Genomic DNA, 25,779 nt, shown 5'->3' with positions numbered 1-25,779 from the left:
GTCGCCAGTACCGAGGGAAGCAGACAGGTGTGAATCTGTCATTGCTGGGCTCCAAATGAGAACTTAATTACTGTACTAAATATGCAGTATTTGGCAACTGTGGTGTGGCAGGGCTTGGTAACAGCTCTGATGGTATAGTGGGAGACTCAATGTTCCCATGGAAACCAGTGAGGCTTCCTGGTGCTTGAAATTATGGTGTGGAGACCCATCACCTCATATGAGGCAATCATTGCAGCCAGGGGTGGCCTGTACATCACCCCATGTGAGACAAAGAGTGCAGTGGGGGTTAAACAGAAAACAATTCAATTGTTTTTATACTCCATCAAAACAATGATGTATTCATTATTTTGTTTTTGAAAGCTCCATATGAGTTTAATTGTTTTCAAGTAGACTTTTCAGAGTACAGGAGTTTGAAACTGTACAATATGGCCTTTATTAAACTGTTTCACTGTAAGACATCACCCATGAGCTGAATAAAGTTGTCTAGAGGTAGCAGGAAGAGTAGAAATAATATGTCCTTGGAGTTAAGAGGTTAATCAAGCAAGGGTGGTGTCATTATGAAGGTGACCATGATAACAAGATTAATGACTCATAAAGGTTGGGAAATCACTGGTGTAAATAGTTTCATTTCAGGGATATTGGGATCAGATAAACTTTCTGTCAGCCTAAGTTATAAAGCATGGGGGTGGGCAAGAAAGTTGCAAAATATGAAAATTGACCATGATGGTTAGAAGAGGAAAGGAAAATTAAGGCTGGAGTAATGGTTAGGCAGAGACAATGTACTTCAGATGAGGAAAACTAAAGCAACTAGGAAAGAGAGAAATGAAACACTAAATAAATGATTAGAATACAACTGGAGAACCATGATGAAAGATGAAAAGGAGAGAATCAAGTCACCTCAACTTTGTACAGAAAACAAGTTATCACCATCATCATCATCTCTAACACCCTTTTCCCTGTTGAGAACTGAATTGAAGATGACTATGACAAGACTATTTTGTACTCACATACAGTACCTCACACTCCCAGAAATCAAGTATCCATACATATTACCAAACATACTAGCATCTATCAATCTGTCTTTAGCCATATGTCATACTCCAATAAAGGGTGGCCATTTGACCTTGAATTAATTGTTTTACGGAGAGAGGCATTAATCCTCCGCCAACCCACTTGTTGACAAGTAGGAAACATATGGTTGGTTACATAGTTACCACCCAGCATTGTAAATGGTTTCCTGGCTTACAGGAAGCCATTGGTTTGTCACTCAATGTAAAGCCACCTGAAAAGGAAGGAAGAGTATTAAAAAATTACTGGAAAGATGGGAGAAATTGGAAGAGAGGAGGGCAGACACAGAAAAAAAATGATAAAGGTGAAGGAAGCAGTAGACAATACAACATCAAGTGAGTAGATGATGGTCATCACCACCTACCACCAATTAATTCTATAAACCCATTTATCAAGAATCAGTAGAGCAAGGGAAACACAGCTGTATAACCACTGTAGGCAACAGGCTGGCTGTACTTCATCATCCACACATCCATGAATGAAGAGCAGAATGTTTGGTTGAGGAACTACAAGGTAATCTTTTGACTGGCCCTAGTACCTAGTCAACTCACTACAACTGAACATTTGCATGTTAGGACTCAAAGCATGGTCTTCATGGATACCACTGACATGACTGGAGGGAGGGACCAATATGCCATACATGAAGAAGGTGTACATACAGTACTTCTCATGAATGACTCAAAGTGTTTGTAAAGTGCCATAATTCCCATCAATGACAGTCATTCCAAAAATGAATTGCAGTATCTTTGAGAGAAAAGTTATTCATATATTTCCATCCACTTCAATTTTTCTTTCTTTAACTTGGGAGTCATTAATTTCAAAGTGTGGCTGAAGGACAATTATGGGACAGAAGGAAGCATAACCACTGTACATACAGAGTCACTGATAGTTATAGAAAAAAATGAAAAGAGATGTAAGTGGGGAATATAATGCTCTCCCCCTATGCTTTCACTGGAATGTGACAACTGCATCACTTAAAACCTGAACTGCAAGCAATCTCATATCTCTAGCAACACAGGAGAAGGTTTAATTGTATCTGGGACTTTCTTACTCTTCCGACTAAAGACCCTTAAGGAAACAGAAAGCTTTCTTCTGGCTCTCCACAAGTCATATGAACAAGGGAAAATTAAGCTAAGATGATGATGATGATGATGATGATGATGATGATTATTATAATGATGTAATGGTTGTTGGCAGTATATATACCTTCAGTGAATCGATTGGGCAATGCTGTAATCATATACAGTACTGTATAAACAATTCTGTCATGCACTCTGCTATGTGCTGTAATACATTATAATGCCACAAAAAATTCTGAAACCCACTGACAACCATCACCAAAAAGACAAGGGTGATTTTAGTGTTCAGAGTCTCTACTGCTAGCAAATGAGTGACCCAATCAAAACAGTAAAAAGTGAAACACTGTATGTGTAACACCATCTGCTGGCACGTGAGCTGAATGATGAGCCACAGAACAAGCATCCAAATCTGTATCCATCAGTCTATTCAGTCCCTTATTGCTAGACTAATCATTTATATAATACAGCATCTCACTTTGCCTCAAGCGCCAGAGCAAAGACCCCAGCCGCCTCAGGAGCTGCAGCTGATGTCCCAGAATGAGTCTTTGTGCACTTCCCGTACAAGTCTGTTGTTGCCTGTGGAGGAGTTGGTGTCAGTACACGGCACTGGCTATGTGCTGCCAAGCAGCCCCCAGACTGTCTCTTTTTTTTCTTTTCTTTCCTTTTTCTTGTTTTTCTTGCTGCTTCCAGATGATCTTTTCCAACTCAGGAAAGGCCTTAAGTAGTGAAAGGGCTAATAAAGTCCATACAGTACATTACAGTATTTAACTTTATGTCTGAAAGGTCTTCTCTGCTGAATAAGAGCATCTGAAAGTAGCAGAAATTAAAAACATAATACAGTATGTTCTCAGACTGAAGGGGATAAAATGGTTAAAAATTAAATATACTGTACAGTATAGAATTTATGCAATTCGCATATAAAACCATACCTGCCATATGAATCTTTAACAGTAGGCATTTCATGCTATTACACTATCTATATACATCCTGTGCTAATAAACCTTGCCAATGATTCACTGTACTTTATAGTATTCTACAATAACTTGCCTTCTTTACTAAAAGAGACCCTTCCTAAGATATGTACAAGTGTTTGGTGACAGCCATAAATCAGCTAAAAAGGTATTGTACTGCTGCCTGTTTATACAAATGTTCCTCAAATCCTTCCTTATCTTCTGAGATGGAGGACAGTGGTCTGCAGGAGGAGGGCAACTTCAGCCCTGCAGTCCACCTAAGGTGAATATAACTATCTAGAGGTAGCAAGAATGAGATGTAAAAGACATGATCTAGGTCATGGAGTTAAAGTCTAGGATGTGTCAAGGCAAAATGGTACATTTTAGTGAAACAGCTTTCAGTGAGACATGTTTTTGGTTCATGAATGAGAGGTTAAAAATACAAAAAGCTTGTTTCTAACGTCAAAAGAAGTATATAATGAATCAAGAGCAATTTCAGGTGAAAAATTAGTTGTTATTCACTAATACCTTAATAATGAAACAATTTGAAGTGAACCAAATTTTAAATAAGGTCTACCTGTAAGTTGTTAACATACTTTACATCTAGGGATTAATTATGAGAGTTATCAACTCCTTGACAAAGGGAGGTTTGCTTGTGGCAAATAAAATGCCGTATCTTGAAATTCACTAGAGTAAAATCCATATATTGCCAATCACTGTCTAGGGGTTAACATGCTCAGCTACCTAGGACACACTCATAACTAGCCTAAATAAAATCATGTGGCATGAACCAGAATAAAATACTAGAGAAGATGCACTCATGTTATGGTGAATGGTACTATGCAGAATAATATGCTAGAGAGGACATGACCATGAGAAGGCTGAAAATAAAAATCCATTATCACCCACAACGCCTGTGCTGGGGTCCTTGGCGCCATTGGAGAAGGTGGAAGCAAGGGTGGAGGAACAGGACTCATCATAGTGAGCATTGGAGCCATCGTTGATGGCAGAGTTGATGCTGACAGTCCACATGGAAGCCGCGTACCCATCACAGTTACAGTCATCATCCTCGCCACCGTCACCACTTGCCCACACGTAGATGTTGCCCAGACCGTTGCGACCCTGGAACAACAAATGTGAATTCATTTAGCTTACTGTATTACTGAGACTATTCTATCCATCACAGTCGCATTTACTGTACTCTCCTTGCAACTGTCACTGCTCACTCACATTCTGATGTTTCCCAGACTATTGCTACCTTGGGGCAACAAGGTAAATTCATCTTATAATCAGATATAGGGGAGGATCAGCTAAAATGATTGCCAGGAGGGATTGTTTTTACATTATTTTGGCAGGGTAGGGCAGATGGATATGGTGGTGTGGGTGTGTTGGTTAAGGAGAAATTGGTGGAATATGTCATTAATGTAATGAGAGTAAATGAAAGAATAATGGTAGTGAAAATTTAGTTTGGTGGGATAATGTTTTCATTTATATTGGCTTATGCTCCACAGAAAGGCCTGGAGGAGGTAGAGAAATATAGATTCTGTGGTGACTTAATACATGTAGTAAATGGTATGGAGAATGATGAGATTGTAGTTTTGGGAGGAGAGTTGAATTGTCATGTAGGTGAAGCAGCTAAAAGATATGAAGGACTGCATGGGGAATGTGCATATGATACAAGAAATGAGGAAGGAGAAAGGATACTTGAGCTTGGGGAGGCAATGAACATGATTGTGTGCAACACACCTTTTGGAATAAGAGCGAATAAGTTGATTACATATGAGTCTAGGGGCAATAACAGCCAGACAGACTACTTCCTGGTCAGGAGGGCTGATAGGAGGTTAGCTAAGGTTGTTAAAGTTACGGGGAGTGAGAAGTGTGTGCAGCAACGCAAGTTATTGATACGTGTCATGGTGCTTAAGGGGCGGGTGATGAAAAAGTGGACCTATGCACCCAAGAGGAAAGTATAGAAGTTGATAAACCAAGCTGTCAGGAATGCTTGCTACAGTGAGATGAGTAGAGTAGTGGCTGAACAGGGAGCTGCTGAGATAAGTGTTAATGGACAGTACAGAGCTCTCAAGAACAATCTCCTGAGAGTTCCTGATTCAGTGTGTGGATGAACTAGGGGCCCCCCAGGACATAGTGTAATTTGGTGGGGGGATGAGGGTGTAGAAGCTGCAGTTAAGGAGAAAAGAAGGCTTTTCCGGGAATGGAAAAATGGTGGTAACGAAGAGGTACACTTTGCTGCCAAGCACAGGGCAAGAAAAGAGGTTTACAGGGCAAAGTCTGTGTCTCAGAGACTTTTACTTGATAACCTAAATAGTGTGGAAAGGAAGAATATGATACAAGTATTTAAGGTGGCAAATCCGATGAAGAAGAAAAACAGGAATATCATAGGTGAGCAGTGTGTGAAGAATGATGAAGGAAAGGTAGTGGTGAACAATGGGGATATTAAAGACACCTGGAGAGAGCATTATAACAGGGTCTTGAATGAAGAGTTTGACTGGGACAGGGAAGGTTTGGAGCCAGCAGATCCAGTGTTTGGCCCTTGGCATTTAATTGATGCTGCTACTGTGAGCAGGGCAAATAGGCAGGATACAGGTGAGAAAAGCAGCAGGCATGTCTGGGTTGACTGCTGAGATGTTGAAAGCCTCAGGAGACATAGGAGCGGGGTTATTCACTGACTTGACAATACGATTATATGTGAGTGTGTTGTCCCAGATGATTGGTTGAAGAGCATAGCTGTAAAGGTGTACAAGGGGAAGGGTGATGCCCTGGAAAAAGAAAATGTTAAAGGCATAAAGCTTTTGGGCTAGATAATGAAGGCAATGGAGAGAGTTCTGGAAGGTATGATTAGAGAAAAAGAAAATATTGATGAGATCCAGTTTGGGTTTATGCCAGGCAAAGGGACCACTGATGTTATATTCATTGATTGACTGCTTCAGGAAAAGTATATAGGAAAGAAAAGGGATCCCTACTTTTTTTTTTTTTTTTTTTTTGAGAAGGCCTTTGACAAAGTCCTCAGAGAGGTGATGAAGTGGGCAATGAGAAAACGTGGCATTGAGGAGTGGCTGGTTGGGGTGGTTATGGTTATGTATGTGTGTGCTCGCAGCCAGGTAAGGGTGAATGGAGATTTGAGTTTTCCATGAATATTGGTGTGCATCAGAGGTCAGTCTTGAGTCTCTTGTTGTTTATCATGGGTCTTGAGTCTCTTGTTGTTTATCATGGTACTTGAAGCCCTCTCACATGGCTTCAGAAATCGACTCCCAAGGGATATATTGTATGCTGATGATTTGGTGTTGATTGCAGAGAATGAAAGGGAGGCAGAGGAATGACTCAGGAAGTGGAGAGATGATATGGGGCACAAGGGCTTAAGAGTAAATGCAGATAAAACAGAAGTGATGGTCTCTAGAGCTGGTGAAGGTACTGTCAAAGAAGAGGGAGAGTGACCAATTCCATCTTGCACAGTGTTTGTGGTAAGTGGGTGCTTAAGAGATGTAGTGGTATTAAAGGTAGACTGCTAGATAATGTTGATTTCATGTGTGCAGAGTGTCAGAGGGAGCAAGTGGAGACTGTCAGGTGTGAAATGATTGATCTTGCTGGTGAGTCTCTTGAGTGTGTGGAAGTTTTGTTATTCAGGAGACATGTTATGTGCTGGAAGTGGGGCTGGAGCTAGCTCACTGGCTAGAGTGAGATGTGGTTGTTGGAAGTTCAGGGAGCTGTTGCCTTGCCTGACATTGAGAGGGCTCTCCCTCCATGCTATGGGATCTTTGTATGCACCATGTGTTAGGAGTGTAATGCTGTATGGTAGTGAGACCTGGGCAGTAAAGGATGATGATATTCACAGGCTCACTCTTACAGGAATTATGATGATTAGGTGGATGTGCAGTGCATCCCTGAGTGTGAGGCCTGGGGGGGGCTAGGTTTATGATGAAAATGTTGAGAGGTAGGATGGAAGGAGTGTATTGGTGCTGTGATGAGGAGAGGTAGACTGAGACGGTTTGGGCATGAGGAGAGGATGGGGGATGATAATTGGGTGCAGAAAGTGATACGTGTTAACGTTAGGGGTAGGGTTGCAAGAGGTAGACCGAAAAAGACCTGGGAAGAAGTCACTGAGTATGACCCCAGGGACAAGGGACTAAATAAGGAAGCTGTCAGAGATCGACCAGCATGGACAGCTGCCATTAGGTGACCAAGGCCAATGGTGGAGCCCTTAAAATGAAATTAAATGAATCTCGCCTTTCACGGCTGTGGTCAGTGCACAATCGAGACTGTTCTACATGTCACAGTTGCAGTCATCATCCTCGATGACCGGTTGTTCACAAAGAGGTTTCCCAGACCTCAATGACCCTGGGCCAGCAAATGTATGTTCGGCTGTAATAGGTTCACAGAACTGGGCCACTCCTGCAATTTGAACAGTAAATCATGGTTGCTTGAAGTTCGATGAGTCTTGGTTATTAGGAAGGAATAAATCTCCCTGGTTAGTAATGTTTGTCAGATGAACCCACTGGTATGACTACATTTTGGCCATCAACTTAGCTGAAAGTGGTTAGGGACTTTCGTCAAGTTAGAGTAAATGTGATAGTGTACAAAATTATCAAACCATTTTACCCATCCCACTTGCAGTCTTTGTCCTCACTGCTGGCTGACGTAGATGTTCTCTGGGCCACTGCAATCCTGAGGCAAATCCATCTGTAATTTGTCCACTCTAACTTTGTGGGGATTTTCATAAGTCTGTTGATTAGTTTGACTTGTTTCATCAGCAAAAATAGCCAATAATATGGCTTTGTATCCCATCCATGGCAGTTGTTTGTACCTACCACCATACTCTTATATTAATCTCTTGTTATGGCTCACCATTCATGAAAGAGGACCATTCTAGGCCAAGTGAAAGAGGAAAGAATATGCAGCCAGTGCATACATTCAACCAGTGTATTGATGTATAAATTCATAAAAAAAAAAACATATTCAGCCAGTGAACAGAAGCAGTGTATAAATTCATTTACTATATCAGTTTTTCCAGTGTAGGGTTAAAGGAGGGTGTAAGGCAACAGGAAAGAGATGAGAGTTGAGTTAAAGTGGAAGTCATTAGAAGGATGAGGGGTATTGCCCTGTCTATTCCAATTAGTCATTTATTTCCACCATGTGGGAATACCAACATCATCTCAACCTCAATACCACTTCAATGACAAGACTACAGTACTTCAATGCCAAGGCCACGTCAATGCCAAGACCACATCAAGATCAAGACAACTTCAATGCCAAGACTACTTCAATGCCAAGACTACTTCAGTGCCAAGACTACTTCAATGCCAAGACTACTTCAGTGCAAAGACCATGTCATTGCCAAGACCACTTCAAGATCAAGACAACTTCAATGTCAAGACCACTTCAAGATCAAGACAACTTCAATGGCAAGACTACTTCAGTGCCAAGACCACTTCAATGCCAAGACCACTTCAATGCCAAGACTACTTCAATGCAAAGACCTCTTCAATGCCAAGACCACTTCAATGCCAAGACCACTTCAATGCCAAGACCACTTCAACGCCAAGACCACTTCAAGATCAAGACCACTTCAATGCAAAGACCATTTCAATGCCAAGATTGCTTCAGTGCCAAGACTACTTCAATTCCAAGACCACCTCAGTGCCAATACCACTTCAATGCCAAGACCACTTCAATGCCAAGAACATTTCAAGACCAAGACTACTTCAATGCCAAGACCATTTCAGTGCCAAGACTATTTCAAGTCCAAGACCATGTCAGTGCCAAAACCACATTTCAGTGCCAAGACCACTTCAGTGACAAAACCATGTCAATGCCAAAACCACATCAATGCCAAGACCACTTCAATGCCAAGACCACCTTAATGCTAAGACCACTACAATGATAAGACCACTTCAGTACCAAGACCATTTCGGTGTCAAGACCATTTCAGTGCCAAGATCACTTCAATGCCAAGACCACTTCAGAGCCAAGATCTTGTCAATGCCAAACCATTTCAACACCAGGACCACATCAATGCCAAGACTACTTCACAGACAAGTCCACTTCAGTGCCAAGACCATTTGAAAGCCAAGACCACTTCTATGTCAAGACCACTTCTACACCAAGACCACTTCTATGCCAAGACCACTTCTATGCCAAGACCACTTCTATGCCAAGACCACTTCTATGTCAAGACCACTTCTATGCCAAGACCATTTCTATGCCAAGACCACTTCTAAGCCTTGATCACTTCTATGTCAAGACCGCTTTTTTACCAAGACCACTTCTACACCAAGACCACTTCTCCACTAAGACCACTTGTATGCTAAGACCACTTCTATGCCAAGACCACTTCTACACTAAGACCACTTCTACACCAAGACCACTTGTATGCTAAGACCACTTCTATGCCAAGACCACATCTATGCCAAGACCACCTCTACATCAAGACCACTTCTATGCTAAGACCACTTCTATGCCAAGACCACATCTATGCCAAGACCACATCTATGCCAAGACCACCTCTACACCAAGACCACTTCTACACCAAGACCACTTGTATGCTAAGACCACATCTATGCCAAGACCACTTCTACACCAAGACCACTTGTATGCTAAGACCACTTCTATGCCAAGAACACTTCTACACCAAGACCACTTGTATGCTAAGACCACTTCTCTGCCAAGACCACGTCTATGCCAAGACCACTTCTACACCAAGACCACTTCTACACCAAGACCACTTGTATGCCAAGACCACATCTATGCCAAGACCACTTCTACACCAAGACCACTTGTATGCTAAGACCACGTCTATGCCAAGACCACATCTATGCCAAGACCACTTCTACATCCCCTTCCCCATTTCTGTTCCATTGCTATTATAGTCATACTAGCAGTGGTACCCGGTGTTGTCTGGGCCAGAAAGTTAACACTCTAATCCTATTTGTTCTAGCTCAGTCTTTCTTTCTACTCCAGAAAGACCATGTACAGTACCTCTTATGTTTTTGGAGAGGGATTATATGAGGTCCAGGAAATTTCTATTTTGCTTTTGCAGACTAACGCACAGTGTTTGTGGACACTTGTTTACTGTTACCAGTGACCTTAAATGATCTCTGACTGGTGACTTCAAATGATCTCGGAAATCAACCTCACATAGCCTATGTTCGGACTGGAGGTCATGTGGGTCTCCATGCCAAAATTGGGCTGCTGGGTCCAGTCATTCCAGCATGTATTAGCGGTGATCTCAAATGACGTCCGACCAGTGATTTCAAATGACCTCAGAGGCCAACCTCACAGCCTGTGTCCGAACTGGAAGCCACGTGAGTCTTCATGCCAAAAATTGGGCTGCAGAGGTACCTGGCATTGCACTGGTCATAAAGGCAAACACTCTACTGGTGGCCTCAAATGACCCAGATCTGAATTTTGACCCCCCTAAAACCATCATTGGGTCACCCTGATTCAGAATTTATATGGGTCTGGGGGTCTCTGTCCCATGGTTTGGGCGTGATTGAAGGACAAACAAACAAACAATGTGGCTCATATATATATATATATATATATATATATATATATATATATATATATATATATATACAGTACAGTATGTATACCTTTGATTTGAATTTGTGTTATGTGGTCTTTGATACCTGGTGCTAGGAATCCATTATTCACTTCATTTCCACTGATTTCAGAACAATAAGTAAAAGGTCAAGGTAACATGACAAAGTCAACTTAAAAATTACTAATCTGATGCAAACTTGATTTCGTGGAAGGGTTCAGGTTAAAACATGGATGATGGTATTCGATTTTGAGGACAATTATTAAAAATTCAAGGTCACAAGGAAAGGTTAAAGATCATAGCCACTGATCCAAATCTACTACTAAGTTTTGATTTGATATGAACCAGAGTTGGTGGAAGGGTTAAGGGTTAGGCAAGTATAAAGTACTGAAATTTCATCTTGAGAGTAATCCAGCGAAGATCAAGGTCGCAGGGCAAAGTCAAATATTCTGCCTTTAAATCAGGTGGTGGACGTGGATGCTGCACTCTGAGTCCTTGTTTGAATTTTGCTAAAGTAGACCTCACTGATCGTCCACAAGACTAACCAACAAATCTTTAAAACACCATCGATAAAACCATTAAAACTTTTCTGCATGAGACTGCCCTAACATGGCGACTGTAGGTGAAATATTCACCCAGTGGAGCGAGCCTGACACCACCACCCCAGGAGGAGGCGATGGGGAGGCAATTCTGCGTTCCGCATGGGAGGAACATATATCCCCCGTTACCCGATACCCCTCTTGCAGGCAGCTGGACCATCAGGCAGTACTCAGATCGAGTACACTACCCTTCAATGGAGAAAGCACTCACCAGAATCGGGGTGGGACTTGCATTCGCAAAGTCCCAAGTAGGTCCTCGGGTGCAGAGTCCACCGGACCTGCCTCTAAAAGAGGACGAGCCACTCCTGGAGCTCAGACACCTACTTCACCCCAGGGGAGCAGCGGCTCAGTAGTATCCACTGGATCTCCTCCTTCTGCTACCCACCTCCGGGAGCCAGCGCATCGGACCGTCCCACAGACGACTTTCTCCCAGCTCCCCAGGAGGGCGGCGGGCCCTATGGTGGTATCCACTGGATCTGCCACAGGGGGAGAGACCACCGGTCATCCCCCAGCTGCACCATTCCCCGACAGCAGGAGGGCAGCAGAATCCACAGGACCTGCAGCAACAGCCAGATGGCCCTATGGGACTTCTCCTCCGGTCATCCCCGGGGTGAGTGGTCCCAGGCAGCATCCACCAGATCTGTCAAGGAGCATCCACCGAATCTCCCACAACCACCCTGGGAGGGAGCCTAGGCAATGACCTCTGGACCTCCCTCTTACGCCCTGGCCTGGAGTTTCAGCAGGGACCACCAGGCCCGCCAAGCCAGGGAACAGGCCACCAGCCATTCCCCCTCTGTGACGCCGGAAGCTTCCTATGAGGGCGATGCCTCTCGCTCAGCCCGCTCATCCTGTGGCCGAGTGAGGCACCCCTCCCACCTCCCCCCCCTGCATGGAGAATGGAGACTACTTCCCCACAGGACCCCAGCCAGAGAGTGCCTGGGACGAGACTACCCCGCAGCCAGGTATCCTGTCGTTGGAGCCCAGCCCCCAGTGCCTTCAGTTGCTGATGGACTCCCCCAGAGTGAGCGGCCACAGATCACCCCTGATGGCCTTCTCCAGGTGAGACTGCAGCCCCCAGGCGATGGTAAGCTGCCCCCGTTGCCCCCAGTAGCTGCTGGACTCCTCCAGTACAGGCTGCCGCAGCCAACCCCTGACAGACGCCTCCTCCAGGCAAGACCACAGCCCCAGGGAGGCGACGAGTGCCCCGTGGCAGACCCTTGGCTTGGGCCAGACTAGGTCCGCCCCCAGGACTCCCACCACTATGAAAGACAGATGCCATGCTGAGTGCCTCCTAGCCCTGTTTGGCCCTAGTCCAGAGGGCCACCATACTCCCAGGGTCCCCACCAGAAAAGGGCCACCCATCACTCCGCCCTTCAGCTTGGCCTGGACCCCAGATTACGCTGCCAGTGACTTGCACCGGGAACACACCCCAGACGGCCCTCCTCCCACACCTGGCCGCCACCTACGGCTGCCAGCATAGTGGTCATAGGCGCACCCCTCGCACCCACCGATGACCAGCTATATCGTGAGTGCAGTGCTACAGACTTTGTGTTTATTCCCCTTCCCCAGCCCCTCGGACATTGCGCCCCTGTGTGTCTCCTCCCCTCCCCCCCCTGCTTGCACCAGCCCCCCCACTTGTGGTAGTGTATGCCCTTGTGAGAAGTTCCCCTGTTGCCCCAAGTGACATCCCCTCTCACACGTCCCTGTGCAACCCCCTGACTCCCTCCGTGTGCCCTAGGCCCTAACTGTGATAATATACCGTGACTCCGCACTGTAGTAGTACATCTCGCTGTAGTGTAATTATTCCTTGGCCCTCAAGTGTGTTGTTCCCTTCCCCCGCGCGATACATACCCGACCTGACTCTATATATCCCAGTCTAGAGTATTAGTATTCTGTTGATGCCACAGAGGTGTTTTGTGCTGAGATATATCGTACCAGATCCCGTCTATGTGATGTGCGTGTGGTGTATAGTGATATATCGCATCCCACGAATTATTGCGTTCATGTCACGTGTGTGTATTCATACTATGATATACTGTGTCATAGGCTATAATCTGTGCAAACCCCTGTGTGTGTTATATTGAGATATATCTTGTGTCCTTTGTCATAGTGTATTCAGGCCCCCCTGTGTGTATTGTATCGTGACATATTTAGTGTAAGTGCCTTTTATATTGTACGGTGTCTTCTAGTGTACTTATATTTGTATAGGTTTGCCCATGTACTTGTGTGTCAATTGTTGTACTATGTCTGTTTGGTGATATACGTGTAAATCTGGTTAGCCGGTGTTTGAGCCCTATCCCCATGTCTATAAACTCTGGCCCGGTCAAGAATAAAGAACCCAAGGCTCGCACCGTATCTGAATCCATGAGGTTGGGCACGGAATACGCTGCATAACGGTAGGTATGGGTACTGAAATGGTGACATGTGAAGATTTGTGGCAAAGAGGACTGCTGGGGCTGAGGAAGCGGGCCGTCAAGTGTATGCCCAAAATAAGACTTAAAAAAATTTCCAGCACTCCCCTCAAATGCACCATGTTCCACAAATGAAATGTCTCAACACGTTCTAGAAATGGCCTATCACGCTCCACCCTGCTCCAGCACGCTCCACAAATGCACCAACGCGTTCCACAAATACACCAACACTTCACGAATGCATGAATACGCCCCACAAATGCTTCATACGCTCCACAAACGCACAAATTGCTCCATGAATGCGCCAACACACTCCACGAATGAGCCAACACACTCCACGAATGAGCCAACTCGCTCAATGAATGCGCCAACACACTCCATGAATGCGCCAGCCCACTCCACAAACGTCCAAGCATGCCCCCATGAATGCGCCATCACGCTCCATGAATGCGGCAACACGCTCCATGAATGCGCCAGCACACTCTATGAATGCGCCAGCACACTCCATGAATATTCCAACACGCTCCATGAATGCGCCAACACACTCCCTAAATGCACCAACACACTCCACGAATGCGCCAACACATCCATTAATGCGCCAACACACTCCCTAAATGCACCAACACACTCCACGAATGAGCCAACACATCCATTAATGCGCCAACACACTCCCTAAATGCACCAACACACTCCACGAATGCGCCAACACATCCATTAATGCGCCATCTAGCTCCTTGAATGTGCCAACACGCTCCATGAATGTGCCAACACGCTCCATGAATGCTCCAACACACTCCACAAATGCGCCAACACACTCCACGAATGCGCCAACACATCCATGAAAGCGCCAACTCGCTCCATGAACGTGCCAACACGCTCCATGAATGCGCCAACACACTCCATGAATGAGCCTACTCGCTCCATGAATGTGCCAACTCGCTTCATGAATGCACTAAGGTAGGCTACCCACCTCATTGACGCCCCTGACGATGGCTTTCATGGTGGCATTGCGTGGACCGTCGACAGTCTTGCCGTCGTCGGTAGGTCCCCAGGAGGCGGAGTAGATGTCGATGAGGTGTGGCTCCAGGCCCATGCTGTTGGCCTCGATCAGATCCGTCATGTAGGGCTGATCCAGCATACGGATACCTGCAATGGGGTTAGGCATGCGACTTAACTCTCCAGCATTCTAGCCCGCCTAATGCCACATGATTTAATTCAGCTGGGAGTGAGACATTCGAGTCCGAGGGGTACAGTAGTACTGGCACCATTAGCCCTCTCATGATCAGGACAGCTCTTACATTCTGTTCTAGATGTCACATTTCATTCTTTTGAGAGTGAGTCAAAGGAGCTTAAATGTTAGTAAGATGCGGCTACCTAGACTGAGATTAGGCTAATGGTTCGGCAGAGGGTTAAGTAGTGAATGTGAGAGGGTTAGACAGGGGGAGTCCGGAGTCGTGCAAGGCTGATCCAGCAAAGGGATACATAGACTGAGGGTGGGCGGAGGGTTAGACAAGGAGACAGGAGGTCAGGCGGGGAGAGGCAGGTGACAGGTTGGGGATGTAGAAGGAGTCAGACAGGGACAAGTACATGATCAAGCAAAGAGTTAGGTAGATGTGCGGTTTGGTGGTGGGGGGCAGGGTACTACACCAGATAAGGCAGGGACTGACAAGAGTGGCTGAGGGAGACAGAGAAGCAAGAAAATTAGGTAGGGGAGTTAGTCGAAGCGAAGGCAACCAGGAAGAATGCCAGGGAAGCGAGTAGGTAGGAGTTACAAACAGTAGTTATTTCAGTAAACATCCACAAATTTTGATATAGAACGTATGTTTTTAATGTATGCATGTATTTTCGCATTGACCCACAGCATATAAAATGCAGTTTGTAGATAGGCCACGGTATGGTGTACATTCAGTAAAGCTGAGCTATGCATCTGCCATATACATACTCACCACTGCCCCATATATCTAAATATATATATATATATTTATTTATATATATATATATTGGGATACATGGCGTCTGGCAATGAATGAATGAATATATATATATATATATATATATATATATATATATATATATATATATATATATATATATATATATATATATATATATATATATATATATATATATATATATATATGTAAGGCACGGAGTAGATCTGGCTTGAGAAGCAGTTTAACGAAATACCGGCAGTCATATACAGCTCTGCTATCACTAATGCTTTCAAGAAAATCACAGTATATCAGTCTGTCTCTGTCTCTGTCTCTGTCTGTCTGACTGTCTGTCTGTCTCTGTCTGTCTGTCTCTCTCTCTCGCTTATTCCCGGACTTCATCCGGGATGGCCTGTACAATAACGTGCCAGACTCATTTTACTTTAGTTAGTTCCGCCATCTGTTTAGCATGAAAACGAAAACCATATGTATTTTGAGGTAATTTAGATTTAATGATGGAAACAAATGCACTTATATTTTTTGGTAATTTTTGGATTAAATGACAAAAAAAAAAAAAAAAAAAACGCATAGCCACTTCAGCCTCAGCACATCTCTTTTATTTCATTTTTGTTTCCTGCAAGAGCTCTTGTATTAACCCTTTGGCTGCAGTTTTATATAGATATACAGATAGATAGACTGACAGATGGATAGACAGACACAGATAAATATAGAGAAGTGAGACTGTCAGATAGACAGATAGCTAACCAGAAAGAGAGAGAGAGAGAGAGAGAGAGAGAGAGAGAGAGAGAGAGAGAGAGAGAGAGAGAGAGAGAGAGAGAGAGAGAGAGAGAGAGCTGTGATTATTAATCTCTATACTCGTCTGGGGATGGAAACCAATAAAGCGCAATGCCAAGCCATGATATCATCGTGCTTTATTTTAGGTGGGTCTCATTAGCTTGTGAGTAGGTTGTGAGACGGTGTAAAGAAACTACTGACGGCTAGGTGAGGGAGGGGTTAGGGAGAATAGTAAAGGAAGTGTGAGGCAGGATGAGGCAAGGCAGTGTGATACGGTGTTAATAGGGTGAAAAAAGGAAGTAGGGTTGAAAAGTGCAAGACAGGGCAGGGAAGTGAGGGTGGGTAACACGGGGTAGAGAAATGAGGCAGAGTAAGGCAGGGGTGAGGTGAACTTGGGGTGTGGCAGTATGAGACTAAATAAGAGAAAATAAATAAGGGATAAGGCAGTGAGGCAAGGGTGAAGGATGAGAAGTGGATGAGCTAGAGTGAAGCAGGGATGAGGAGCGAGGCAGGGGTGAGTGATAGTGAAGCAAAGGTGAGACAGTGAGTGAGAGTGAGGTAGGGGAGAAACAGAGATGAGGCAGGGGTGAGGCAGGGTACGGGTGAGACAGGGGTGGCGGGTGAGACAGGGGTGGCGGGTGAGACAGTGAGTGAGAGCGAGGCGGGGGCGATGCATTGATGAAGGATGAGCCATGGGTGAGGGTTCAAACAGGAATGAAGAGTGAGGCAGGGGTGAGTGAGAGTGAGGCAGAGGTGAGAGACGGGTGAGGGGTAAGGGGTGAGGAAGGGACGAGTGATGAGGGACGAGGAATGATTGGGGGACAAGGCAGAAATGAAGCAGGAGTGAGACAAGTGTGAAGGGGTGAGGGGTGAGGCAGGGGTGGGGGGTGAGGCAGTGTTTACATAGGGGCGAGTACGTACCTGCCACCTTGGAGTTGTAGGCCACCCCCACGCCACAGATGCCGTTGTCTCTGGCAGCAGACACCTCACCCGCACACCGCGTACCGTGACTGCAGGTGGGAGTAAGTAGGCGTTAGTAGGCATCGGAAGTCATGAGTACAAGGTTAAAGGCTGTGATGCTCTGCTAATTTTAAGCTGGCTTAAGCAGTCTCCTCTTGCTTTTGAATGCTGAGCTGTAACAAATGAGTAATCCTAGAATATGGTGCTAGTCACGAGTAAGTATGTACTATGGAAAGACTGTAGAGATGTAGTGTCGTTTAATTCTGCCAGTGACTATGAGGAAAAAAAGTTGCATAACACCGCACAGATCCCAGCCAAGTTAACCCCTTGATATCAGTTCTCGCTGCACCAGGTGACTTTATTCAATTCAGGAAAAGGCCTCTCGTGCTGAAAGTGTTTGTTAAAGTTATATCTAATACCTCTAGTTCAAAAAGTCTATTTTGAGCTAAACAAAATCGTCTGAAGTTGGTGAAAATAAAATGAAAAATACATCCCCGCGTTCACTGGGTATAGTGAAGGAGCTTTAGTATGTGGTAATAAATGGTAAGGCTGATGTATGTGGGTAGAGGCGGTTAGCAGGTGTTAGTACATAGTTAGCAAGGGTTAGTAGGTGCCAATAAATGCTACTAGAAGTTTGTACAAACGCCTAGTAGCACTTATTGCTAGAACTTGGTTAGTAGGTGTTGGTGTACAGTTACTAAATAGGTGATACAAGTTTAGTAGGTGCTAGTATATGGGTAGTAGGTAATAGATGGTAAAAATTTGGTCATTGTAAGCAGACGTTTATGGATAGTTAGTAGAGATCAGTGCTTGATAAATAGGTGACAGCACATGGCAAGCGGGCGTAAGTACAGCAGATATGTTGGAAAGCAGGATGTTAGGTAGGAAAGGAAGGTAAATAGGAAAGTAAGGTAAGTAGGAAGGAAGGTGAATAGGAAAGCAGTAGGTAGACAACAAGGATGTGAAAGTAAGTAGAAAAGGTAGGTTAGGAAGAGGGTAGTAAGGAGGGATGCAGTAAGTAGGAATCTCAAGAAGTACAGGAAAGCAGGTAAGTAGGAAGACAGGAAGTCGATTAGCAAGAGAGATTATACTTCTATGTTTATAAAATGAAGAGGCTGATGGCCCAGAGTTCCTTACCATTACCACCACAGCTACCACACTTACCACAGCTACCACTCACCAGAACTACCACATATACCATAACTACCATATTTGCTATAACTATCACTTACCCAAACTACCACACGTACCAAAGCAAACACCTACCATTATGCCTAAATGATCACAACTACCACACATCTAAACTATAAAAAAAAACATACCTGCCACAACTACCACCCTTACTACTGTAACAACACGCACCAAAACTACCACCATCACCACAACAAAAACAAAAACTTCCACAACCACAACTACCACCACCACCATTAAAACCACAGGGACAATCACCACAGACACAACCAGCAATACGATATCACAACCACAAACGCCACTGCAACCACAATCACCACAACAACCACCGTCACCACAGTCAAATAAGTGAAGTCAACACAAGGGATTAAAAAGTGAGTTTCTTGAGGCGTGGGCGGTTTAAGTTGGTGGCTACACAGAGGTTGTTTGGGTGTTGTGGCGGGCAGGGAGGCAGGGGGACGGAGGAAAGGCAGCAGGGATAAGGGGATGCAGAGAGGGAGGAAGGCAAGGAGCGAGGGAGGGAGAGAGGATGTGTGTTAGGATAAGTGGGAGGAAAGGAGGCAGGGTAAGAGGGAAGGGAATACAAAGGAGTATAAAGGAAAGCAAACAGCAACAGACTTTGTACTATCGTGGATGTTTGTTAGAGTGAAGGTGATAAGTAACACAACTGTCCTTTGAGCTAAAAGCAAGGATAGAAAAGGGAGGCGAGATGGAGGGAGGGAGGCAGGCAGAGATGGAGGGAGAGAACGGTAGAAAGAGAAGGAGGGACAGAGGACGAAGAAAAGGGAGGATGGAGAGAAAACGACAGAGAAAGGGATGGATAATGGGAGAGAAAAGAGGAAAGGAAAAGAGTAAAGGAAGGGTAGAGAAGGTGTAAGAGAGAACGGAGGAGGGAAGTTAAAGGGAAGGGAGGAAAGAAGGATGGGGGGAAAGAAGGAGGGAGAAGGAGAAGTGGGGAAGAAGGAGGGAGGGAGGAAGGTAAGGAGAGATGGAAGAGGAGAAGGAAGAGGTAAAGAAGGAAGGGATACAGAGAGGGATAATCTGAGAAAGAGAGAGAGAAACAGACAGTGAGAGAGAGGATGGAAGAGAAGGATGGGATAGAGGAGAAGAAGGAAGTTAAGAAAGGAAGGAAAAAGGGAGAACGTGAAGGAAGGAAGGACGTAAGGGCACAGGGAAAGAAATAGGGAGGGAGGAGTTTAAGTTGATGGCTACACAGCGGCTGTTTGGTTGTTGTCTGAGGGAAGGAGAGAAGGAGAGGTAGGGAGGGAAAGAGAGGTACGGAGGAAAGGAGAGGTACGGAGGGAAGAAGAGGTATGAAGGGAAGGAGAGGTACGGAGGGAAGGAAAGGTAGGATAAGAGGGAGGAAAGGAGGAGGAGAGGAAAGGGTGAGGACAGGGAAGAAGACACAGGTAAGGAGGAAGGAAGAGAGAACGGAAATGAGAGAGAGAGAGAGAGAGAGAGAGAGAGAGAGAGAGAGAGAGAGAGAGAGAGAGAGAGAGAGAGAGAGAGAGAGAGACAGGGAGGGAAGAAAGCATGGAAGGGAGGAGGCAGGGAGAGAAGGACGAAGGGAGGGAGGGAGGGAAGGACGAAGGGAGTGATCTAAGTTAGTGAATACACAATAACTGTTTGATTGTTGCGAGAGGGAGGGAGGAGAGAGAGGGAGGAAGGAGGCAGGGAGAGAAAGAGGGAGGGAGAGAAGGAAGGAGGGAGGGAGGGAAGGAGGGAAGGAGGAGGGGAGTGATCTAAGCTGGTGAATAGGAATGGGGGGAAGGAGAGAGAGGGAGGGAAAGAGAGAGGTAGGAAGAAAGAAAGGGAAGGGAGAAACCAACAAGAAAGATGGAGGGAGGGGAGAAAGAAATATGGCAGGGTGAACAGGAGACAGGGAGGAAGGGCAGGAGGGGAAGGCAGGGCAGTGGGTGTGATGAGGAGAAAGCGTTGGAGGAGCAATATAAGGAAAGACATGCTGGAGAGTGGCAGGGAGAGAGAGAGGAAGGGAAAAAGGAAGGGAAGAAGGGTCAGAGGCAGGGAAAGGGAAGAGGGAGTGAAGAACAGAACTGAGGGAAAAGATAAGTAGTGGCAGGTAATGGGAAGAGAGTGGGAGGAATGGAGGAAGGAAGGAAGGGAAGAAGAGGCTGGAAGACTGAAGAAAGGAAGGATGGGAGGGAAGGAGAAAGGGAGAGGAGAAGAGGGAGGGGTGAAGGGAGGGAGGAAGGGAAAGAGAGAGAGGAGAGGCAGTATCCAGGAAGTACAGACAGCAGGAGACATTATTAGCCTGCGACGAGGCTATCTGAAGGGTAAAAATTAATTATATATGTGTGTGTGTGTGTGTGTGTGTGTGTGTGTGGAAAGGGTGCAAAAGAGGAAAGGAGGGAGGAAGGGAGGGAGGGTGCGAGGGAAAGAGAGAAAGAAAGAAGGGGGTAGAATAAAGAGTAAGAGAAGAAGAGGAAGAGAGAGAGAGAGAGAGAGAGAGAGAGAGAGAGAGAGAGAGAGAGAGAGAGAGAGAGAGAGAGAGAGAGAGAGAGAGAGAGAGAGAGAGAGAGAGAGAGAGAGAGAGAGAGAGAGAGAGAGAGAGAGAGAGAGAGAGAGAGAGAGAGAGAGAGAGAGAGAGAGAGAGAGAGAGAGAGAGAGAAGGGGGAAGGGATATGGAGTGGCAGGGTGAAGTGTGACAACATAACTCCTCAACTGAGTCCCAGAGTCAATGTTATGGCGCTCTGGGAGGGGAAGAGGCAGGGGAACAGGGAAAGGTACGGCAGGGGAAGGCAGTAGTAAGGCGGGAGACAAGGAGAGAGAGGGTGAGGCAGGGAGAGAGGTAAGATGCAGGGAGGGATAAGCAAGGGAATTGCAAGAAGGTAGGTAGGTAAGTAGAAAGACAGGTAGGTCGGTAGGTAGTTAAGCAGGGAGTATGGATTATGCAGGAAGGCAGGGTATGTTGATGAGTAGGGAGAGGAAGAGGGTAGAGGGATTGGATGGTAGGCAGGATGGCAAGGGAGAAGGCATGAGGGGCAAGGGGAGGTAGGAAGGGTTATGTAAGAGGCAGGAAGGCAGGCATGTAGGCAGGCAAGCAGGCAGGCAGGCAAGTAGACAGGAAGGCAGGCAGTCAGACAGGCAGGTAAACAGGCAGACAGGCAGGCAGACAGGCAGGTAGACAAGCAGGCAGGCAGGTAGACAGGCGGGAAAGTAAGTAGATAGGTAGGTAGGAAGAGTGAGAGACAGTGAGAGGATGAAAGTAGGTAGTTAATGAGGCAGGGATAGACAGGACACAGACAGGTATGTAGGTAGGCAGGAAGAGGCAGGAGGCAGGAAGAGCGAGGGACAGAGAGGGAGGGAGGGAGGGAGGGAAAGGAAGGCAGGAAAGAAGAGAGAAATATAATGAGGTACAGATAGACAGACAGACAGACAGACAGAGAGATAAATAGGTTGACATATGTAGATAGATAGGAAGACAGTAGACAAAGAGACAGAAAGAGATAGCTAGCTAGCTATACAGATAGGTAGATAGATAGATAAACAGAGAGAGAGAGAGAGAGAGAGAGAGAGAGAGAGAGAGAGAGAGAGAGAGAGAGAGAGAGAGAGAGAGAGAGAGAGAGAGAGAGAGAGAGAGAGAGAGAGGAGTCTAAAAATATTCACTAATGATTGTTATTGCAGTAATGAACCTCTTGTGGCCTGAAGGAGGGAAGGAGGTAGGGAGGGAGGGAGAGAATATGGAGGAAGGAAGAAGTAATGAGGGAAGGAGGGAAAGTGGAGAGCTGAGGAGGGAGGCGTGACAGGAGGGAAGCAAAGACGGGGAGAGGGTGGAGGGAGAGAGGAAAACAGGATGGGAGGGAAAGATCGAAAGGAATGAGGATGGTGGGAAGGAGGAACGGAGCGTGGGAGGGATGGAAGAAGAAGGAAAGGAGTGTGGGAGGAGGAGGGAAGGAAATATGAGAAGGGAGGGAAGGAGTGATGAAGGGAGAGGGAGGGGAGGTGAAAAGGTAGGGGAAGGGGAATGGGAGGAAGTACGTGATGAAACAAGGGTGGACAAAGGGAGAGAGGGATCCTTGTTTTCCTTTCTTTTCACGGCCTGCCGAATGACTGTAAATAAGAGGGCAGAGCTGCTGCCGTGAGGGGGTTAAGGAAAGAGGCTCCGGCTAACCATTCCTGCTAGAAAAGTTACACTGAAACTAAATAATATTATCCTTTGTAAACGATCTTATATAAGAAAGATATTATTTCCATCACCACGACTTTGTTCTTCTTCTTCTTCTTCCTTTTGTTTTTACCTTCTTATTGCTATTTCTAGACAATTGTATTCAACTTAAGAAAGATCTCTCGTGCTGAAGGGGTTAATCAAGGTTTTATATATATATATATATATATATATATATATATATATATATATATATATATATATATATATATATATATATATATATCCCTCTAGTCTGTACATGCTCTCCTAAGCTGAATAAAATCGTCTGAAGGCAGCAGGAATACAATAAACTGGCCAGCATGGTACTATAGTGATGATCAATATTATTATCGCCACAGGCCAACAGTTTTGTCGAGCTATGAAGGTCACCACGAAATGAAGGAGTTAGAAACGACCCCCATCAACCCGTTCACACTCATGACGTTTTTTATTTTCAGTCCATGTGTTCTCGTGTCTTCCTGGCGTGCCCTTGCATGTGACGCATGGTATTCACTTGTAGGTTATCTTATCAATGCACAGACGCCCCTGTATTACGAAGGCCTGAATATAATAAAAAATAAAGTGGCATATTAACTCATTCGGTCCCAGCAAAAATTTTCTGCTGCTGCTGCAAAAGATTTTCAGTAATCTTAGGTGATCTCTTTGCCACTGAAGGGAATATTGACACCTGTACGTAATCCGTACAGTACCAACAGGTTCTCCTCAGGTGTATACAACATCGGGAAACAAACTAAAACGTACAAGACTCCCCGGTAGTGAAGGTGTTAAGTGTGCTAGGCAAAATAAATAGCTCCAGAAATGGTGCTAGGGGCCTGCTAATACCACGATAATACCACCTAAGGAGAGACGCGAGGCAGCGAGTGGGAGGATAATTCACGGTTATTATGACTTGGGGGAGAGAGAGAGAGAGAGAGAGAGAGAGAGAGAGAGAGAGAGAGAGAGAGAGAGAGAGAGAGAGAGAGAGAGAGAGAGAGAGAGAGAGAGAGAGAGTAAAGCAGGTTGGTGTGGGAGGGACTATAGGTGTAGGGGACACTATTAAGAACTCCACCTTCTATGGAGTTCTTATTGATATTGTACATATTATTTTTTTTTAGGGGGGGAGGGGGAAGACCTAGAAGGCTGGCATTCCAAGACCGTTCGAGATAGACTTGGAATTTTCAGGAGTAATGTATCTTGGTTGCAGGCTTCTATGGGACTTTATTTTTTTCCTAGCACTAGCGCCCTCTATGTTACTTCTTCACATTCTACTCTCCTGTGCAGCAAAAACTACTTAATCGATTGCTTTGCAAATGTTCCAGTATGTTTTTGTCAGTATATACTAACGTACCTGGGTATTGATACTGAGATCCAACAAATACTCTTTGAGATATTGTTGGAAAATCAAAATTGCCGCCTCATGCCTGAAAGTGCTAAATCGGAAAGTATTTGGTCGATTTTGACCAAACTCGGTGGAAATGTAGTGGGTCATGAGTGACTATGATTTGCGTAGTATGCATGACCTTGACGTCGATCTGAAAGTCACAGGTCAAAATCCGTAAGCAAATTTTGAGTCATACCAAAAGTCCCTTAATTATGAGCTAACGAGCGCGGCGAGCAAATGTAGTGAGGCGATGTTTACGTTCACCCGAGAAATGAGCGGCCAGACACGCCCCGGCCCGGCCCGGCATGACACGGCCCAACCGCAGTGGTTTTCAGAGGCTAACAACTTTTCTACTATGCGAGATGGAGAAGAGATTCTTTCAGCAGGTAGTAGATACATTCAATAGATTTTGTTTTTAGCTGTATATTTACTCATGAGACCAAAGGAACCCCATGGAATCCCAGCTTTCCAGGGGAATGTACCGAGGGCTTCAACTGACGTGCTTCACTATGAAAGTGACAAGCGAGGTATTAGTTGTTTTTCACTTTCATACTTTGCGCGCGTGCGGCCGCGTGTACATGTGTGTACGTGTGTGTGAAAGAGAACGTGAGAAAGTAAATATTTTAGTTCAGTTATTCTTCTGTTATTGTTCAACTACCACACCAGAAATGTTGAAAGTTTACACCAAGATGAAATTATGATGATAAGCATATGTACAAACGCTCGCCTGCTCGTCACGAGCTCACAAAGTGCACTTTACTGGTAATGGGTCTACAGTACAATGATAACAAAAGTATTTTCAAATGGAATATGGAGTTTCTTGAATATTGCTTCAGCAATTTTAGAATTCTAGTTATTTTTGATCTCCACCTATTACCATGGGTGAAGGTCTTTGCACCCGTCATTATTATTATTATTATTATTATTATCATTATTATTATTATTATTATCATTATTATTATTATTATTATTATTATTATTATTATTATTATTATTATTATCATTATTATTATTGGTAGTGTTGTTGTTGTTGTTGTTGTTGTTGTTGTTATTGTTATTATTATTATTATTATTAATATTATTATTATTATTATTATTATTATTATTATTATTATTATTATTGTTTTTACTATTATTATTATTATTATTATTATTATTATTATCAATATTATTATTATTGTTGTTGTTGTTGCTGTTGGTTATTATTATTATTATTATTATTTTTATCATTCATTCATTCATTGCCAGACGCCATGTATCCCAGATGGGGTGGCCAAGGGCTTAGAGTTAATTGTTTTACAGGGAGGGGCACTAATCCTCCACCAACCCCACTTGACACGTAGGGATGCCAACAGCATCTGGTGTTCCCAGGCGGTCACCCATCCAAGTACTAACCAGACCCAACGTTTTATAATTATCATTATTATTATATTATCATTATTATTGGTGTTATTGTTGTTGTTGTTGTTGTTGATATTGTTATCGTTATTGTTATTATTATTATTATTATTATTATTATTATTATCATTATTATTATTATTATTATTATAATTATTCCGTCACTTCTCGTTGCCCATTTTCACCATACTTATTGAGGATGTACGCCACCATGACCCCATTACACTGACCCAGTTTTAGTGACCTTGAGCTACTTTTCAAGGTCACTTGTCCAAACCTGTCCAAAAATCATAACT

The 25,779-nt window shown here is 44.6% G+C and overlaps 1 protein-coding gene across 1 annotated transcript in view; it reads right to left on the bottom strand.

Moving 5' to 3' along the window:
* Positions 1–25,779, bottom strand: part of amon (prohormone processing protease amontillado) — a 278,590-nt gene that overhangs the window by 46,081 nt on the left and 206,730 nt on the right. The window contains exons 7-10 of the mRNA XM_080276457.1: positions 17,307–17,395; positions 14,630–14,805; positions 4,007–4,219; positions 2,623–2,723 (exon numbers count right to left, since the gene is read on the bottom strand). Coding sequence (XP_080132583.1) covers positions 2,623–2,723; positions 4,007–4,219; positions 14,630–14,805; positions 17,307–17,395 — 579 coding nt within the window. The remainder of the gene's footprint in view (positions 1–2,622; positions 2,724–4,006; positions 4,220–14,629; positions 14,806–17,306; positions 17,396–25,779) is intronic.

Source organism: Coenobita brevimanus, chromosome 65 (genome assembly GCF_032717465.1).
Source record: "Coenobita brevimanus isolate Jiangsu-jjx chromosome 65, ASM3271746v2, whole genome shotgun sequence".
NCBI lineage: Eukaryota > Metazoa > Arthropoda > Malacostraca > Decapoda > Coenobitidae > Coenobita > Coenobita brevimanus.
Note: the sequence above shows the minus strand (reverse complement) of the source record. Positions and strands in the feature narration are given on the sequence as shown.